The 20,968-nt window shown below is 34.8% G+C and overlaps 1 protein-coding gene across 11 annotated transcripts in view; it reads right to left on the bottom strand.

Annotated features, from left to right (window-relative positions):
* SLC9C1 (solute carrier family 9 member C1) overlaps nucleotides 1-20,968 on the bottom strand; it is an 80,215-nt gene that overhangs the window by 12,979 nt on the left and 46,268 nt on the right. For all 11 annotated transcript variants that reach the window (XM_035724072.1, XM_035724073.1, XM_035724075.1 and 8 more), the window contains 9 exons: nucleotides 18,168-18,287; nucleotides 11,257-11,452; nucleotides 9,920-10,105; nucleotides 8,957-9,106; nucleotides 7,705-7,756; nucleotides 6,357-6,505; nucleotides 3,468-3,593; nucleotides 2,023-2,121; nucleotides 1,342-1,515 (listed from right to left, as the gene is read on the bottom strand). In XM_035724072.1, the coding sequence (XP_035579965.1) occupies nucleotides 1,342-1,515; nucleotides 2,023-2,121; nucleotides 3,468-3,593; nucleotides 6,357-6,505; nucleotides 7,705-7,756; nucleotides 8,957-9,106; nucleotides 9,920-10,105; nucleotides 11,257-11,452; nucleotides 18,168-18,287 (1,252 nt within the window). The remainder of the gene's footprint in view (nucleotides 1-1,341; nucleotides 1,516-2,022; nucleotides 2,122-3,467; nucleotides 3,594-6,356; nucleotides 6,506-7,704; nucleotides 7,757-8,956; nucleotides 9,107-9,919; nucleotides 10,106-11,256; nucleotides 11,453-18,167; nucleotides 18,288-20,968) is intronic.

Below are 20,968 nucleotides of genomic sequence, written 5' to 3'. Positions count from 1 at the left end.
TCTGGAAGCTTTCCTTCCTCTTTGGTTTTGGAATAGTTTGAGAAGAGTAAGTATTAATTCTTCTTTAAATGTCTGGTTGAATTCACCTGTGAGGCCGTCTGGTCCTGGACTTCTGCTTGTTGGAGTTTTTTGATGCTTGTTCAATTTCATTGCTGGTAATTGGTCTGTTCAAATTTTCTATTTCTTCCTGGTTCAGTTTTGGGAGGTTATATGTTTCTAGGAATTTATTCATTTCTTCTGGGTTGTCCAATTTTTTGGCATAAAATTTTTCATAATGTTATTTTACAATCCTTTGTATTTCTGTGGGGTCAGTTATTTCTCCTCTTTCATTTCTGATTTTGTTTATTTGAATCCTCTCTCTCTCTCTCTCTCTCTTCTTTTTATGAATTTGGTTAAAGGTTTATCAATTTTGTTGATCTTTTCAAAGAACCAGCTTTGCAGTATCATATCCAGAGGTACATGATGCCCAGTTGTCCAACTTTTAGTGATGCTACAATTGTTTTTTAGGTGGTGCCAGCTAGGTCCTTTCATTATAAAGTTTCCCATTAACACTGCGCACAGTAGTTTTAGCATTAATTGATGGCTGTTGCCTAGATCCATTATTTCATTGAGATGGCAAAATGAAGATATTCTAATTCTCTGTTTCTACATTTGTTAGCTGGAATTCTGTATAGAAGAATATTTCTTCATTTTTTTTTTTTTTTTTTGGTTACCTTGAAAGAGTTCATAGAAGAAAGGCAGGATAAATGTTGAATTCTTTCTATTTAAAAAAAAATCCATTTTTAGAGTATTAAGTTAATATCCCAACAATCTTATTGGAAATTAAACAAATTTTGGTATCATCATCAACTTATGGATTTTTATATATTATGGGGTTCAATTGTTTGCAGTCATTGTTCTTTTTGAGTTTAAATTAGGCCAGTGATAGCCCCTGTTGCTTTGAGAATTTTGTCCTCATTGTACCTGGGGAAACTTCCAACCACTTTGCTCAACTTTTTTATTAATAGATATTAGTTCTCTGACTTTTTCCCTTCCTTACCCCCCAAATTATGGTATTGATAGCTAAAATATGTCCTCTAATTTCCCCATGAGAGACCTCATTTGATCAGTTTTTCTGGTTAAATTTTTCAATATGGTAGGTTAACTTTTGCAAGCCATTTTGCCAGGACAGTAAACTGGATAAATATAATCTGGTAACAAGTTTTATTCCTTTACTATTCCTATTTTTTAATAAAATTATCATGAGACTGTAAACATATGCTAAATACAGAAATAACCTTAAATTTGATACTAGATATTTAATAAGATACTGCAATAGACCATATGGTGATGTTTTCTGACCTCCACTACAGTTTTGCAGGTAGCAGAACACATCATGGGTTCGTTAGTTAAACAGTTTAGCTCTCCTATTATTTCCCCACTGATTGCAAAGTCTGTGTACATTAGCTGATAATCTTTTTCCTCTGACTCCCAGAGCATTTGGTCAATTCCGAAACCAGGTTTTGATCTTTGAAGCTGTTTAGGAATGAAGAAAGAGAAAAAAAATATGCCAGTTAATTACCAAAACTCTCTAATTTTTTACTTTTTTCCTTTGGTTTTAGCAATTTTAATATGTAGACATTGTTTTGAGGATACTTCTTACTTATACCTTTTAAGGCGATTTTATTAAATTAGCAAAAGCATTCCTAGATCCTGCGATATTTCTGAATCCTTCTACTCAGCCAACATATACCTGCCTTAGAAAGGCTAAATGCCCAATTCAGATAAACATAAGATGAAAACAACTTATAATATTCCATCTTAAAGATGATCCTTTGCATGGTTTCTTGTTGTCTATGGGAAAGTAATGCTTAAAAGGTGGTAGGTAATGTTAACCACTGTGTTTGAACAAGAAAATTGGATGGTAGCTGTTGTCCTAAAAGAGGAACAGTGCAGTTCTTAACATAGAAAACTATGAATTCTCAATTTTATAGAATTTTTAACTAATGTTCCCAAGTGCATTTATAAATAACTTTGACTTACCTTTATCATACCTGATATTATTATATAAATTCCTTCGGGCTCATCACCTTCTTCAAATATATCATTTCCACAATCAAATGTTACAACTTTGGCTCTTTCCTTAAAAATATCACCAAATATATAAGATACAAACACTATATTAGCAGTGGTTGAGGATGTTGAAGTTTACATCTTTTTTTTAAAAGATTTTATTTATTTATTTATTTATTTGAGAGAGAGAATGAGAGAGAGAGAGAGAGCATGAGAGGGGGGAGGGTCAGAGGGAGAAGCGGACTCCCCGCTGAGCAGGGAGCCCGATGTGGGACTCGATCCCGGGACTCCAGGATCATGACCCAAGCCAAAGGCAGTCGCTTAACCAACTGAGCCACCCAGGCACCCCTGAAGTTTACATCTTAATAAAATTTTTACATTTTAGAATATCAGTCAGTAAGATCCAACTTATTGTGTTAGTGATAAATTTGCAAGAGAAAATAGGAATTATGACTATCAAAGAGAAGAAGGGGATATTCATAGATCTTCATAACTTCAGATGGGATATTTATACATGGATTAGAAAAGAACTAATCTAATATAAGAGTAAGAATGTAGTGGAAAGATAAAAATATTTCATCTGGATGAAAATAATCAGAACAGATTCAGGCTAAGGGCATATATACGTCTCACACATAGTTATGCTCTAAATGGCTGATGAAGTAAATAAAAAATTCATTCATTCAAAATATTCTAAGCAGGTGGAAAAATATGCACCTGCTCCTTTGGCACCAAGTAGATATAGAAAAAGAATGTTATTAGAACAAGTTAGACCTATTTAATTGTTTATTCTACAGTCTTTGAGCATCTTCTCTGTAATAAGCAAAGTGCAAGGGGCTGGGTATTCAAAAGATGGATGAGCTAAAGGATATAGCACAGAAGAGGGATGTAAATGTAATTGTAATGCAATGTACTTAATGCTATAATGAAACTGTATAATGGATACAATGGCGACACCTTTGGTCCTCCAAACTCAGGATGGACCACAGAATGGTCTTCTACTGGTGGGGTGTTTGCCCCCAAAGCCTACTTTTCTAAGTTACCTTTGGTAGGGATGTTTCCAGGATCTTTCCAGAGAAGCAAGATTTGGGGAAAAAAAAGTAAAAACAAAGGACATTTCAAGAAAAGTAAATAGCACCTCCAGAGGAAGGGAATTAGAAAACAGTGAAAAGGGTTTGGGGTACCATGTAAGGTTGAGTATAAATAGAGTATGAGGTAGATGATGATGGAAATGTAGACAGGAAGCAGATTGGGAAAGGACTTTTCAGGTCACTTAAAGGGATTTTGATTTTATCCCATAGACAATAAAAGACTTTTAAAGAGTTTTAAGCTGGAGAGAATCAGAGTTCTTCGTTAAAAAAAAAATCATTTGTTGGTACATTATAGATGGTATTACCAGAAAATAAAAATATTACCTGAATGAAGTTTATATGGTCTTTGTCTTTATCTAGCCATGGAATATGGTAGAGTGCTTCTTCAACAGTAAGGGGCTTGATAACAGGTTGAAAATCAAGTATCTCTCTTTTTTTGGCCATTATTAACTAAAACCACAAAATTTAAGAAAGAAGATGAACAAAACTGGTGTTCACAGAATGCTTAAGAAATTATGGCTTTGTACTATCTCCTTTACTTGCTCTTCTGAGATTTTTGTTCTTCTGTGGAAACTTTCAACTTCTCCCCACTGATAGCATTTTTCTGTTATCATCATTCTGAAGTCATAGATTAAACATTTAAAAGTAAACTTTTTTTACTAAATTAAAGTAGATAAGCAAAAAGTGCACAGATTATAAATGTCTGCTCAAAGAACATTTACAATGTGAAAAGATCTGGGTAACCAGCACCCAGATTAAGAGATAAAACATTTACTGCACCTAAAATCCTCTCTTATATTCTCTTCTAGTCATTTCTTCTATCCAAAGATGACCTCTCTTCTATCAGAGTTTAGCTTTGTTTGGTTTTGAGATTTATCTGCATGAAATCAATGAGTATGTACTTGTTTGTGTCTGGTTTTATTTGCTCAGTAGTATGTTTGTGAGATTCATCTCTAATATTTCAGGGAGCAATATTAGAAGTTCATTCCTGTCATTTTCATTGTTGTAGAGGATTATGTTGTATGAATATACCACAGTTTTGTCTACTATTGATCAACATTTTGGGTGTGCCAGTTTTGGCCTTTGTAATGCTGCTATGTTTGTTTGCTGTACATATGTATACATTTCTGTGGATATATGGTTCTGTAATCTAATTGCTGTGTCATATGTGTATGTTCAAATTTAGTAGATTCTGCCTAACAATTCCAAAGTGATTGCATTAATTTACACTCTTATTCTAACGTTCCAGTTATTCTACATTATTGCCTACAGTTAGTTAAAAAAATCAAGTATTCTGATGGTTGTGTATTGGTATTTCATTTGGTTTTAATTTGTATTAGGCTTTTGACAATGAAATTTAGTACCTTTTGTTATGTATTAGTCATCTGAATATCCTCTGTTGGGAGGTGTCTACTCAATCTGTAGGACTCCTTTTAGCATTTCTTTCAGGGCAGATCTAGTGGTAATAAACTCCCTCCACTTTTGTTTATCTGGGAATGTCTTAATTTCTCATTTCTGCAGGACAGTTTTGCTGGACATAGGATTTTTGGTTGATAGGTTTTTTTTTTCTCTTTTAGCACTTTGAATATATCAGTTCACTTTCTTCTGGTCTACAAAGTATCTGATGAGAAATCTGATAATAATCTTATTGAGGATTGCTTATATGGGATGAGTTGCTATTGTTGATTCAAAATTTTCTTTTTGTCTTTTTGACAGTTTGATTATAATGTGTCTCGGTGTGCGTCTCTCTCAGGTCATCCTACTTGGAATTTATTGAACTTCTTGGATGTTAATATTTATGTATTTCATCTAAGTTGGGAAATTTTTGGCCATTATTTCTTCAAATATTCTCTGTCTCTCTCGCTCCCTTCTCTTTGTGGAATTCCCACAGTGTATATGTTGGTCCACTTGATTAGATCTCATGGGTCCCGTAGATTTTGTTCTCTTTTCTTCAATCTTTTTACTTCTGTTACTCAAATAGGATAATTTCCATTGTTTTATCTTTAAGGTGACTGATCTTTCTACCTGCTCAAATGTGCCTTTCAGTTCTCGCCACATAGATGTTATATATTTTATGTTAGGTTCACACTGAAGGATTTAGAGTTTTTAATCAATACTGTGAATAGAATATTTTTCTACATTTTCTTTAGTTGGGGAAGAATTTTGAATTTTGACATTATTTCTTAATACCCTATGATTTATCTTATTAATCTTATGGATTTTAATTTATTTTCCAAGGATTTTAAATTAAACAATCAACATATAATAACTTTTTTCCTCTTTCCAAAAATTTTATCTCTCAATTTCCTTTCTTTTTTTTTCTTGACCTGGCTAAGACTTCCAGCACAGCACTCAATATTTGGAGTGGCACTGTTCATTCTTCTTTCATTCCTGACTTTAATTGGAATACTTATAAATGTTTTGACATCCAATACAATGTTTCAAATTTTTAATAGAAACTCTTTATTTAGTTAAGGATGCTACTTCTCTTATTAGCCTTGTAAGAATTTTAAAAAATATTTTGAATAATAAATTTTGTCAATTTTTTTCTTTCTTTTTAAATCTCTTAATAAGTTATATAGCTATTGGGGGATCTAAAACATTCTTAGTTATAGTATACTAAACTTTTAATATACTAATAGATTCAATTAGCTACCATTATGTTTTTAAAAGTTTTGTATATGTATTCACAAACATAATAGCTTTTGGGTTTTTTTTTCTTATACTATTCCCAATTTGGAGAGTAAATTTTGTACTTACAGAATTAGTCGGGATCCTCTATTTTTTTATATGTCATGGTACCATTTAAATAACTTAGAGAAAGGAAATGTAGTGAATTTTTACCCTATAATTGAATGCTCTTATAAATCATGGGGTTCTATGGGAAAAGTTGTCTCAGTGTCAAAGATAATTCCTAGAAAAATACTAATATCCACTGTAGCCTAGGAAGAGAAATAGTTTCATCATACCATCGGTTTGGGAGCAAAGCATAGAAAGAGATGGTCCCTTGCTGTGGCAAGAAAGGGAAAGAGAAATTGAGCATTGGAGCTCTTGGAAGGAAATACTCTATGGTAGGTGCTTATCTTTAGATAATTATTTTAAGTTAGATATTCATATCTCAGAGACGGCTTATATTGAAAAATCAAAAGTAGGTTTGAAGATCATGAATAACTATATATCAAGTATATTTGCCTTAAAAATATGCTACCTTACCTTATTAATTTCAGAACCTTCAATTTTATGAATAATTCCTTTTGACCTAAAAACCTTAACAATTTCTCTAGCCAAATTGAGCATGACATTAATCTCCTCCTTTGTTTTCATAGTAACAACGATTTCTGGGTGATCATACTCTAAGTAGCCTGAAAAATAATATTTTCGGATAAAATAAGAATATTATTTAAATATTTCATGTAGACAGTAAGCTAGTATTTCCACTCTAAATCCATGAAATACAACTCCCAACACAGAGAAATATATCTCTCCCTGATGAGTCCTCCAGTCGTTGCAGAGTTAGGCTTGCCGTTTTCTTGCCAGTTTATACCTAAGCCCATGAGGAAGGACAGACAGTCCTAGTCCTAGGATTAACAATTACACTGATACACCTGCATGGGACACTGAGAAGCTCTTCTGGGCTCTAGGTCTAGAGTTTATGTCCTACTTTTCTATTCTGTTTGAATTAGGATTAGCACTTAGATATGGCTTCTGATTAAGTCCTCTCATTCCTCTTGGGTCATTGTCCACCCAACATTCTTGTGCATCTAGATGACTCATCCATCTGTGCTCTTCTGCTTGACTTATCTGGATTCCTGAATGCCCACGAGAGTTGCATTCACTTAGATTCTACATTTTGGCTTTTCCTTCGTGATGGCTTCATGTCTGGCTTGATAACTATCTGCCATGCAAATCTCTCAAGTCTTGTTTGATCTCAGACTTGCTGTGCCCTTTTGCTGCCCACCACCTAGTACCAAACCCCCTTCTTCTCCTCCCACATGAACACTATACTAGAGGAGTGTGTCTGTCCCACTCCCAGGATTTATCCTGTGCTAGGAGCATGACGTGGCATGATTCAGAGAATAAACTGTTGTCATGTTTAGGCATAGAAGCTCCCAGTGGTCTATCAGAGATCTGTGAGATCTTCTAATTTCAACTTATAAATCCTAAATCCTCAGATGGTAGCTCTGTGGCAAGTGAAGGGAAAAATAATAACTTTTTTCCTTGTTTTGCTCAGCAAGGTATGTGTACTTTTGGTTTGGAAGAAAATAGAATTTATAAGGTGATAATAGCATGTATAAACATGTAATGCTAATGTGTTTCCTTTAAAGAGAAATTAGAAGGTCTTCATTGAGGTATAAGGCAGGAAGAACAAGTGTAGAGAGGTAATATTACACTAAACCCATCCAAACCAAAGATATGATCATATCGATTAAAGTTATATACTTTATTACTAGTAATAAATAGGTTTCCTCAAAGATCAGTTTAGTTATCAAAATAATTGCCTTTCTGGAGTAATGATAATAAGAAATGGTTGTGTTTAATCTTTAGGGCGAGGGGTACATACCCAGCTCTTTCATAGCGTGTCCTGTATTCTTCATAATCCTCCTTAATAACATCTACAAAATAAAAGAAGAGTTATCCCCACTGGAGAACAAGCTGTTATAAAATATCTTTACATTTGCTACTGATGGATTTTTTTTTTTACCTAACTAATAACTTCAAAGAAAAAATATGATGGGGAGCTTTACAGGGATTAGAATTGAATTTTGCGCAATAAATTTTATTTTGCTCCAGCAAATTTGTGGAGAGAATAAAAAGTGGCTTCAATCTTAAATGAGGTAGAAGGTTTGGCCAAACTGTGTGAGAGCAGAAATGAGGACTAAAACTGGACATCTTAGAGATTCAGGTCCTTTTGTTTTCCCTACTGTGTATCCTCAAATTCCAGTGCCAAATATTCTTTTCCAGGTTAGAACAGGTAACAAAATTCAGGAAAACAGTTTTAAAGTTACAGGTGGTGAAGAAAGGAAACATACTGCTTTTTGTGTTCTACTACCTATCACATGTTCAATTTTCTCAACTACAGAGCTTTGGGCATATTAAATGGCATTCACGTGTTCTACATTGCCTTGAAAGGTAAATATTTCACATAGTTGACAAACTTGTGAGAACAACCACCTCGGTCAAAAAAGTGAAAATCTAGAACTTAGGCCCTAGAATTCTCTTCACTGTTTACTAGCCATGTGACTTTGAGAATAACCATTCAAGCTCTCTTGGCTCTTTTTTGTTCCTTATCTGTGTAATGAAGAAATTAGACAAGGTTTCCTTCTGGATGAGTTATTCTTACTTTTTCCATTTGCCAGATCCCCATCCTTTGCTTCTTTTACTATTTATTGTGGGAAAATCAGGCAGGGGGTGAGGAAGGGAGCCTTTGGGAATTATGAGGAAGCTCCCTTTGCTTAACACTGCCATTATGTCTCATCCTCCAATATTTCCTATTTAGTGCACCTGTAGCTGACAGACCCTGGAACTTGCATTGGGAGGGAGCTGATGACCACTGCACATATATTTCATGATAGCCTCCACAAGAACCAAAAGGTGGGTTGCAAAAACCTCATGATTTGTTACTGTGGCACAGACATTTAAGCAAGGAAGATTTTGAGTAATACAAATGTAGACTAGTTTAAGTTTTTACAGAAATTACTTAGCGAATCGAATCAAAATCCCCATCTACATATATAGATAGAGGACATAATGGGTGAGGGCAACTGAGGGACTGGAGGAATAAACCCTTTCCTTACTATTGAAAGTTTTCTCACCTGTTTAACTTGCTTAGAACTTGAAATCTGATCAATTATAGTCATTATGTCTGCTTCACCTTGGACATATCCTTTTAGTATAGCATACTTAAAGGACAGCTGGTGACTCATCTTTTGATCTATTATTTGCAGCAACTTTGGGGTTATGAGCTGGAAAAAAACAGAACTACTATTTAATATAAATTGTATACATTTAGATAATTATATATTGATTAGTTGAACTAAAGTAGATAATAATAAGAAATAACATGCTTTCAACAATAATTATAGTAACCTGTCAAGGCTTTTAGTTATTTTATTCATGGTAGTTTTATAACTTCATGACCAGAGTGATTTCCTTATAATTAATAATGTTGGACACATATGTGAAGTTGTGAATTTACTCTTTACTTATGTCCCTTATAGAGAATTGGATGCTAATTTTAACTGGTTTAAATTCTTGGAAAACAATGCAATTAATCTTCTGGGATTAAGTCATAAATGTCTATAAAGTACTGTCACTTTTACCTGTGAAATCTCCTACTAACCTTCTTCTTAGAAGGTTTATTTGGGGGTTGGAACCCACCACAATTATATTCTTGTTTGATCCCAAGGATAAGTGCAAAAGAGAGTATGTACAGAATGCTAACAAGATTTTAAAAAAATGATATCCTTTATTAGGTGATACTTAAACTGAATCTTGAAGAATGACCATAAGCTAGCACTTTGAGGATTAATGGCAGCTGGTTGGAGGGCAGAGTATGGAGATTATGGAGCATAGACAGGAAAACACAGCAAATACATAATTTGGATATTCATAAAATAATGTTATAAAATTTAATTTGTGAAAGGGTTATAAAATTTAAAATACAAACATCACCTCAATAGAAAGTGGAAGTCATAAAATTACTAAACTGATTTTAGTTCATATTTCATGAAGCAGTCAGTAGAAATTTGAAATTGAATGATTTAATAGTTCTTTACCTTCAAAATACGTAGTATGCGAAGAAATCGAACAATTTTTATAAATATTACTGTTAGAATAAAATCAAGAGTAAAAGTAATGGAATTTGTCTCAATAAGAATTATATCTATGATGCCAACTGATGTAATTGCTAACTCAAATAAGTTCCAGGTATGTAAAAAATATTCCTTCCTCATTGCAGCCATCTGTTGATTAAAAAAATAGGTTATCTTGTTTTTGCTTTTACTGCAACATTTTCCACAATAACTGAAACATCACTAGTTAGATTTTTTCTGACCTACCTTAAGACTACTTGTCTGAAATACTAGTAAGTAATCATATTAATTTAAAATTAAAATGCTTGAAATATTGAAGCATAGTAAGAGAGTGGGAAGTATTAAAGATGATTGTGGATGCTAGTCTGGGAAATTGGGTTTCCAGTGGAATTTTGAGGGAAAAGTAGGCTTAGAGAAGATAAATTTTTTAGAATGTGCTGTTTGAGATGTTTGTATAGGATTTTGTTGGAGAGATCCAGTCCTCAGTTGTCTATATGATCTGAGGTTCTTGATAAGATATGAGCTGGGAACATGAATTTGGAAGTTATTAGACAATAAATGGTAGTTGATGTCAGGGAAGTGGGAGAGATAGCACGGCCTATGAACTTCTTTCTTCTTTACGTCCATGTCTCCTGTTTCATTTTACATATCCTCCACACCAATCTAACATCTCTCCAATATCCGTGCTGACCAATCCATCATCCCAAGCTCCAGTCACTGGGAGTGATGTTCGTTGCGGGTGTCATGGTGTTGCTTCTAAGTTTTCCCTTGTTTTTGTCCATCATGTTATGTACTCACATACTCATTCTCCACTTTTTGATTCATATAACACAATACTATTATCAGTTTGTGGGAGTACATTTCCTCATTTTACAACTACCTTTATATTAGATTTAAAAATCAGATCATGAAATGTTTTTCAAGTATAAAGGAGTCTCTATAACTCTACCTATCGATCTGTTTATCTATCTAGTATTAAAAAAATAAAATGAGCACTGCCCTGCTAAGTTTATGAACACTGCCAATATCTTTGAAACTCCCTTTGACACATACCATTTTAAAATTTATTTTTACAAATACAAAATCAATTCTTAAAGTATGGATGTTTTCTACTGAGTTGTCTTAAAAATTTACCTTTAAAAATTAAAGTTTGTGAAGTGAGAAAGAATTTCATACACTCCTTTAGAAAATTGTGTTCAGGTAGTGTTGAAAAATGAAGTCAGGGACTCTCTCTGTGAGACATATAACATGTTCACACATACACAGATACACACACACACACACACACAATTTCAGATTACCTTAAGTAGGGACTCCATTATATAGAATGCAAGAAAAGAGTAGTTGCAATATCTTAATTCATGCTCATAGATATCACTTAACTCAGGTATCCAAGAAATTATAATGGGAAACATATTCATTAGTATCACAAGATATCCAATGTACTCAAATTCATCAGTAAATACAATTTTATGGCATACACGAAGAATGCAATGTCTACAAAAAAAAGTTTTATCTGATAAAATAATTACACTGAATTATTTTCATTATATGTTCAGTTCTGTTCCAGTCATCTATAATACACAGCCCAGCTTAGTTCTGGGTAGGAGCAATCCCTACCAAACACTTTCTGGCATCCTGCTTCAGATATTGTCCTTTTAATTTCCTCCTCTGCTAAATGTCTGGAGGCTTGTTTCCCCTCTTCTTTCCCCCCATCTTCCTCAACTCTCAACCATTTTTAGTTTTAATAGAAATACTTTTGGTCACGAGATGGGGATAATTCAAACTGGAAATATTAAAAAAATAATAAAACAAAGGGAATCTCTTCAACCTGCCAGACATGATTACTATTAACAGTTTGAATATTGGTCCAATCTTTTTGTTTATGTAATCATTATCTGTAAACACAAAAGAAATTATATCATACGTATTGCTCTGTAAACTTTTTTTCTTTTTCTTAACAATGTATCATGAGCATCTTTCCTTGTTGAGGCATAAAATCTGTAAAAAAAAAAATCCCAGGATGTGTGGTAATGGACCAGTATGCATCCACAGTTTATCAAAATATTTAAATCAAAATGGATGGAAGTCCTAAATGTGAGACAGGAAGCCATTAAAATCCTAGAGGAGAATATAGGCAGCAACCTCTGTGACCTCGGCTACAACTTCTTAATAGACACATCTCTGGAGGCAAGGGAAACAAAAACAAAAATGAACTATTGGGACTTCATCATGATAAAAATTCTGCACAGCAAGGGAACAATCAAACTAAAAGGCAGCCTATGGAATGGGAGAAGATAATTGCAAATGACTTATCTGATAAAGGGTTAGAATCCAAAATCTATAAAGAAGTTATCAAACTCAACACCCCAAAAACAAATAATCCAGTTAAGAAATGGGCAGAAGGTGGCTCAGTTGGTTAAGCGTCTGCCTTCGGCTCAGGTCATGATCCCTGGGTCCTGGTATTGAGCCCCGCATCAGGCTCCCTGCTCAGTGGGGAGCCTTCTTCTCCCTCTCCCTCTGCCTGCCTCTCTGCCTACTTGTGCTCTCTATCTCTCCGTCAAATAAATAAATAAAATCTTAAAAGAAATGGGCAGAAGACATGAAAAGACATTTTTCCAAAAAAGACATACAGGTGGCTAACAGACACATGAAAAGATGCTCAACATCACTCATCATCAGGGAAATACAAATCAAAACCATGATGAGATACCACCTCACACCAGTCAGAATAACTAAAATTAACAACTCAGGGAACAACAGATGTTGGCAAGGATGGAGGTTGTGGAGAAAGGGGAACCCGCTTACCCTGTTGGTGGGAATGCAAACTGGTGCAGCCACTCTGGAAAACAGGATGGAGGTTCCTTATAAAGTTAAAAATAGAACTACCCTATGATCTGGCAATTGCACTACTAGGTACTTGCCCAAAAGATACAAAAGTACAGATTCGAAGGGGCACATGCACCACGATGTGGTATCATGCAGTATTTGTCTTTCTCTGGTTTATTTCACTTAGCATAATGCCTTCAGCATCCATCCACATTGTTGCAAATGGCAGGAATTCCTTCTTTCTCATGGGAATAATACTCTATTGTGTATATATACACCATATTTCTTTATTCGGTCATCTGTTGATGGACATTTAGTTTATTTTCATGTCTTAGGTACTGTGAATATGTTGCATTGAACATGGGAGAGCAAATATCTCTTTGATACCCTGTTTTCATTTCCTTTGGATGTATACCTGGATGTGGGATTGCTAGATCATGCAGTTCTTTTTTTTTTTTTGAAGAATCTCCAAACTGCTCTCCGTAGGGGCTGTACCAATTTTCATACTTACCAACAGTGCACAAGGGTTTCCTTTTTTCTACATCTTTGTGAACACATATTATCTCTTGTCTTTTTGTTGATAGGGATTCTAGTAGGTGTGAGGTGATATTTCATTGTGTTTTGATTTGCATTTCCCTGATATTAGTGACATTAAGCACCTTTTCATGTATTCTTTGAACATTTGTATGTCTTCTTTGAGAAAATGTCTCTTTGGTTTCTCTGACCATTATTTAATTGTGATGGTTTTTGTTTGTTTGTTTGTTTGTTTTTACTATTGAGTTGTATGAGTTCTTTATACACATATTGGATATTAACACCTTCCCAGATATATGATTTGCAACTATTTTCTCCCACTCCATAGCTTGCCTTTTCATTTTGTTGATTTTTTTTTTCCTGTGTAGAAGCTTTTCAGTTTTGACGTAGTCCTACTTGTTTATTTTTGCTTTTGTTGCCTTTGCAAAGGTGTCAAATCCAAAAGTCATTGCCAAGAATGCTATCATGGAGTTTTCTTCTGGGAGTTTTATGGTTTCAGGTCTTAGTTTACTCCATTTCAAATTGATTTTTGTGTATGGTGTAAGATAGTGGTCTAGTTTCATTATTTTTCATGTGGCTGTCCAGTTTTCCCAACATCATTTACTGAAGAGACTATCCTTTCTACATTGTATTTCATTGACTCCTTTGTCATAAATTAATTGACTACATACCCATGGGCTTATTCCTGGGCTCTCTATTCTGTCGCGTTGATCTATGTGTCTGTTTTTATGCCAATACCATACTATTTGTTTACTACAGCTTTTTAATATAGTTTGAAATCAAGAAGTGTGATACCTCCAGTTTTATTCTTTATTCTCAATATTGTTTTGGCTATTCAGGATCTTTTGTGATTCCATACAAATATTAGGATTTTTAAAAATTTTTGTAAAAAATGTTATTGGAATTTTGGTAAGAATTGCATTGGATCTATAGATTGCTTTGTGTAGTACGGCCATCTTAACAACATTAATTCTTCCAATTCACGAGCACAGGATATCTTCCCATTCATTTGTATTTCTTCAATTTCTTTCATCAGTGTCTTATAGTAATCAGTGTACAGGTCTTTTGCCTCCTTGGTTAAATTTATTCCTAGGTATTTTATTCATTTTGATGCAATTATAAATGGGATTTTCTTAATTTCCTTCTTTTGTTATTAGTGTATAAAAATGCTGCTGATGTTTGTATATTGATTTTGTATCCTGTAACTTTACTGAATTTGTTTATTAGTTCTACCTTTTTCTGGTGGAGTTCTTAGGGTTTTCTGTATATATCATGACATCTGCAAAAGATGTCAGTTTTACTCATTTCTTTCTGATTTGGATGACTTTTTTTTCTTGCCAAATTACTCTGGCTAGAACTTCCAATACTATGTTTAATAAAAATGATGAGAGTGGGCCTCCTTATCTTGTTCCTGATCTTAGAAGAAAAGCTTTCAGCCTTCACCTTTTCACTGTTGAATATGATGTTAGCTGTGTGATTGTCACATATGGCCTTTGTTGAGGTACACCCCTTCTTTATCCAGTTTGTTGAGAGTCATCGTTTCTCGGCCTTTTGGCTAAGATCAAGTGCAGTTTGTTGAGTCATAATTTATATTTACCCCTTTTTATCTTGTGTATCCATTATTGTAGTTATATTAATTTTTTTAATACTTTTGACTTTTTGCTAGATACTTTGACCTTTATGCTAGATTTTAATGTGATTTACCACCATTGTTACAATATTAGAGTAGCCTGAATTTTATTTTATTTATTTTTTTAGATTTTATTTATTTATTCATGAGAGACAGAGAGAGAGGCAGAGGCAGAGGGAGAAGCAGGCTCCCTGCTAAGCAGGGAGCCTGATGTGGGACTCAATCCCAGAACCCTGGGATCATGGCCTGAGCTGAAATGCTTCACAGACTAAGCCACCCAGGCTCCCTAGAGTAGCCTAAATTTTATTATATATTTATCTTTACCAGTGAGATTTATGCTTTCATATGTTTTTCTGTTACTAATAGGGGGTGTGTCCTCTGGATGGCGATCACCAAAATCAGGGTGCCAAACTCTTGCACAAGTTCATTTCAGGTAGACGCTGTCCTTGCAAGCTCATTAAGAACTGTTTCATTGTCTGCTCCAGTCTTCTGGATTTTGTGGACATAAGCCCAATTAGCTCTCAGAGCAGGTGTTTTGGGGGCCCATCTCTCAAGTGGAAGTCTTAAAAGTTGGAGCACTAGATGTTGGGTCCAAACCCTTTACTTCTCATGGAGAAGCTGGGGGCCATGAGTTCCCTTCTGATCACATGCCTCAATGCCAGGGGGTGAGTTTTATGCTGAAAGTGTGTCTCAGTCTTCCCTATCTGTTTCAGTGTAGGTATTCTCTCATTAGTCTGATGTGTAGGAATCACTCAGCTAGTTTTTGGATTTCTTTGAGAGGGAAGTGATCTATATGTGCTGTAGATTTGGTGTGTTGATGAAAGAGTTAAGTTCAGGAGCCTCCAACATCATTATCTTGGACTAGAATACAGACTGCTTTTCTTTATTTCTTTCAGGAATAAAGTCATATCTGGCACAGCATTGCACTTGATGTTACCTTTTGCTTAAATTTGTAATTGACTATACTTTGACTTGTTTATGCCAGATAGATGAATTGAAAGGGATATAATGGGGATTGCTTACAATTCCTTTAAATCTTTAATGTTGGCGTTAATTTCTTTACTCCTGGAATACTATATTGCTTCTTATGACTATTTTGGCCAGGGTTCCACTTGGTCACTTGGACCTTCCTGCCATAATAATTCTTATTCTATAGGTCAGCAAAAAAATGTAAATGTTCAGTTACACACGGACTATATTCATCCCAAGTATACACTTGGGAGATTTAGAGAAATAATCACACAGTGGACTTGCTGGATTATTATGAAGCAGACTGGGTCAGAGTCCCCATATATCATCTAGCCTAAAAGCTTCCTCTCTAACTTGAGAACTATGATAGCATTTCAAGCCTTTGGTCTTTTGTTTGTTTGTTTATATTCCCCCAAAGTCTTTTAAAAAGTCTGAGTATTCTCTTTTTTCCCAGTGAAAAGTAACTCTTTTAGTAAAGTGACTAAAGGCCCATCTGAGAAAAGATTGAGGGAATATTTGTCCTATGTACTTGTGGTGTTAGTGTAGACCTTTATGAAGGCTTTAAAATTAGGAATGCATCAAGTCCTATATACATTTGTGGTTTTCTTGTAATTACCATATCATTCTATGAATCACAGAGAATTGAATGACTTCCTTTTATTCAATTATGAAGGCTTTAAAAACCCTATAATATGAAAATATCTTTCTTGTATTTATTGAGTATGGTAGATTAAGGATGCCACATAATCTTTGATACTTTTATTGAGAACAGGGGTCTATATTTCCTCCTCTTGAATCTAAGAAAAGAAACTAGGCACCCAAATTGGAAAGGAGCAAGTAAAATTATCTCTATTCATAGATGACATGATCTTATACACAGAAAATCCCAGCAAATTCACAAAAAACAAGAGAGCTAATCAATGAATTCAGCAAAGCTTCAGAGTCAATATACAGAAATCATACACTAGGAATAAACAATCCTAAAATGAAATTAAGAAAGCCGTTTCATTTATAATAACATCAAAAAAGAAAAAACGATATAGGATTAACTTTAATCAAAGACTTGTATGCTGAAAACTACAAGACATTTCTGAAAGAAATTAAAGAAGATCTAAATAAACCAAAAGTCACCTCATGTTCATGAATTGGAAAGCTTAATATTGTTAGGATGACGATAGTGAAGATTCAGTGCAATCCCCGTGAAAGTCTCAGTGACATTATTTTTTTGCAAAACTAAGCAAATCCTAAAATTTATATGGAATTACATTTATATATAACATTCCACATTGTTACACCAATCTTGAAAAAGAAAGTAAAGTTGATAAACTTATATTTCTTGATTTCAAAATTGTCTAGCAGCTGTGGAAAACAATTTGGTGGTTCCTCGATAAGTTAAACATAAAATTATCATATGATCCTGCAATTTCACTCTTAGGTGCATACCCAAAAGGTGAAAAGCAGGTATTCAAATACTTGTACATGAATGTACATAGCAGCACTGTTCTCAATAGCTATAAGGTGAAAACAACCCAAATTCCATCGACTGATGAATGGGTCAACAAAATACGATATAGCTGTACAATGAACTATTATTCAGCCATAAGAAGGAATAAATCTTGATACATGTTACAAAGTGGATGAAACTTATGTTACTGATACATTCTACCATGTGGATGAAAACCTTATGCTGAGTGAAAGAAGCCAGAAACAGAAAGCTATATATTGTACGATTCTAGTGATATGAAACATTCAGAACAGGTAAATTCATAGAGACAAAGCCGACTAGTGCCATGCAGGAGCTAGGGGGCAGGGGGAGTAATAGGGAGTGACTGCTTAATGGGGGCTGGATTTACATTGGGGGCAATAAAAATGTTGTGGGTTTTGGTCAAGATGATGGTTGCCCAACATAATGAATGTGTTAAATAACATGGAATGATACACTTAAAAATGGTTAATCTTGTTATATGAAATTTACTTCCATAATAAAAAAAGTTATTATACTATCTCTTTTTTTCTTCAAGTAACTTTTTGTATGTATATAAGTAATTTAATTGTAAACTACTCCAAAATATTTTCCAATGTATTCAGGATATGAATTTAGTTTTTAAATTTTTCATGGGGCTTCAACTTTCAACCCTGAGATCAAGAGTTACATGCTCTACCAACTGAGCCAGCCAGGAGCTCCCAGATATAAAAAAATGGTATTTAAAATCAGTATAATAGCATTTCTAGTAAGGTTAAATCGCTTACCTTGATGGGATCCCTTTTTCCTTTTTAGTGTTATACACCCAATTGAGCAATACTTTTCTAATAAAGGAAAGAAGTTTTTTGCTTTCAGAATAATTCTTTATTGTCTCAGGACTCATATATCTGGGGAAAAAAAGAAGTAATCATTAAACATGCTTTAAAATTTGGGGAATAGATTTAATGCAGTATTGTCAGAAAGCAGGAAGATGATTTTGTCCGTTGATAACTGGAAATAGGACACTTTCATGAGCATAGGTCCAAGTCACAAAGCTGTAGATACAAGTAGATATATAATTATTAATTTAGATTCTGCAGCTCACTCATTAAAGAGAGAGTATAAAAAGTCAGAGATACATGGTTTAAAATAGAGAGGTCAGGTTCAGGAAAGAAAAGGATAACATGATTCAAATACATCCAGGTTTTCATGTTGGATCCCCCATTATCTGGTGAGGCAATGAACAAATTACCTCATTAAAACGTTTGCTCTACAAAACAGACATGAAAATACCCATGCCAGTTGGGAATAATTAAATAAGAAAGTATATATGAAGCATTCAGCCCATCTTATACATCCTCTTATCTCTTTGATCTTACCTTCTGGGCAGTTAGTTGGGGAATTAATGGACAAAATACAAGTGGTAAGTAAAGAGTTAATGGTTACTTGGAGAAGTTAGTGGTCCTAAAACCCCAAAAGACAATTTGGTGCACATATCCCATTGTCTCTAGGTTTCTGCTGGCTTTTCTATTGAGGTAGCTCTTATCTATGTGCTACAATTTGGTCTTAGCCAAATCCCTTGGTTTTTGTTATCTTAATTGGAAGGGGGATAGGGCTTTGTGCTTGGGTCTGAGACCCTACTTTAAAATATGGCTTAATGGAAGGGTGTTGGGGGACCTTGTCCTTCCTATTGACTATACTGTTCTTACTCTGAAATTTAAGCAATTTCTCTGCTACCAGGATACAGATGTAATTGAAAAGAAGGAAGTCATTCAATTCTCTGTGATTCATAGAATGATACAGTAATTACATGGAAAACCACAAATGTATATAGGACTTGATTCACTCCTAATTTTAAAAATATTTATTGAACCTATCATGCTTGCTAAAAGCTGGGGAGAAACCATAAACAACCATAGATCTCTGCCCTTAAGGATCCAGCAGACTAAGGGAGTAAAACATGCAAATAACAATTGCAGTAAACTGTAGGGGGTGTTGCTATGGAGATAATAACCAATAGGGCACTCTAGATCCAGCAAGTGGGGGGCATTTAAAGTAGTGTTGGGAAATCAGGAAACCTTCCTGAAATAATTAATGTCTCAGCTAAAATCTGGCCATTTCTTAAGTTCTCATGAATCCTAAAGTTCTGTGATATCAGTAATTCAGGCTCCTGAATTCCTATTTTTTATCATCACATTCCCTGCTTAGACCTGATTTAGGAAGACAGTTGTGATCTCTTTAATTGGATGGTGAGGCAGCTTAAACTTCCAGTGCGAGCTTCCCAAGGGGCAACTGATAGGAATGACCGGCAAGTTGCAAAGTCAACTCCAAGGCAAGTACTGACTATTAAGTGTAATTAACAGGAAGTTCTTTGGGGATTAGAACACGATTCCACTTATCCTACTATCCTGATATTCCCCATAGTGCCTGCCATATACATCTGCCCATATTAGTATGTAATATTTATCTCTTTAATGTATCACAAAAAATAATATATTCTAAAATGTGCCTTTGTTGTCCGCTAGGAATCCTTCCAACCCTTTAACTCCCTTCTCCCCACTGTTGACCTCCTTGCTCTGGGTCTTCATAGGCATATATTGCTTCTGCCTTCTTGGAGGATTTAAAGAGGAAAAATCAAGGCAATGGGTTGAATTGCGCTATACTGCTTTTTTTTTATATTAACTTCTCCTGAGCAATGCAGCAATAATGCTTTTCAGCATGTTATTTATTCATCCATTTAAAAACTTTCACTGTACACTGTGCATCTGTCTTCTTTAAAGAGTGCATCATATTGTTTCTAAGTGATCACATTTGCCCAGTCCTCTTTCCCAGTCTCTCTCCCGTAAGCATTTGAATGGCCTAGAGCAAGGGAGCAAATGGAAGCCCTTGTCCTTACACCTCATTCATCAAGAAAACAAAATTTTAAGTAAGAGGTATTATATCTTCCTACCTTGACAAGCATGTCATAATGATTTGTATGGCTAGGCTTGAAATGGAATCTCTTACACTCTGAAATCCGTACTTAAACTGCAACGAGATTGTCCTCCAGCATCTGGCTGCTTCTCTTCCCACGCACGGCTTTATCCCTCTCTGTGCTGGAAGCCAGTACTCGTGAGTGGACACCATGCTGGGGCTGCTCTTAGCTTTCAGGCTATGCACACCAAAGGCCCAGTTTGCTTGAGAGATAATGGCCCAGGAGAAAGGCCCAAGAAGAACTTACAAATGAGCTTTGGGACCATTCGAGCAGGGAATTTTGGTGTCTTTAGTACCAGGAGTGTGGTTTATTTTATTTTATTTTATTTTATTATTTTATTATTTATTTTTTTAAAAGATTTTATTTATGTATTTGTCAGAGAGAGAGAGAGAGAGAGAGAGAAAGCACAAGCAGGGGGAGTGGCAGGCAGAGGGAGAAGCAGGCTCCCTACTGAGCAGGGAGTCCAATGTGGGACTCGATCCCAGGACCCTGGGATCATGACCCGAGCCGAAGTCAGTTGCTTAACCAACTGAGCCACCCAGGCGTCCCAAGAGTGTGGTTTGGAGCAAGAAGATATGTTATGTCCGGTATTTGGGTGGACATCGTTGTAACTAC

This window comes from Zalophus californianus, chromosome 1 (genome assembly GCF_009762305.2).
Source record: "Zalophus californianus isolate mZalCal1 chromosome 1, mZalCal1.pri.v2, whole genome shotgun sequence".
Classification (NCBI taxonomy): domain Eukaryota; kingdom Metazoa; phylum Chordata; class Mammalia; order Carnivora; family Otariidae; genus Zalophus; species Zalophus californianus.
Note: the sequence above shows the minus strand (reverse complement) of the source record. Positions and strands in the feature narration are given on the sequence as shown.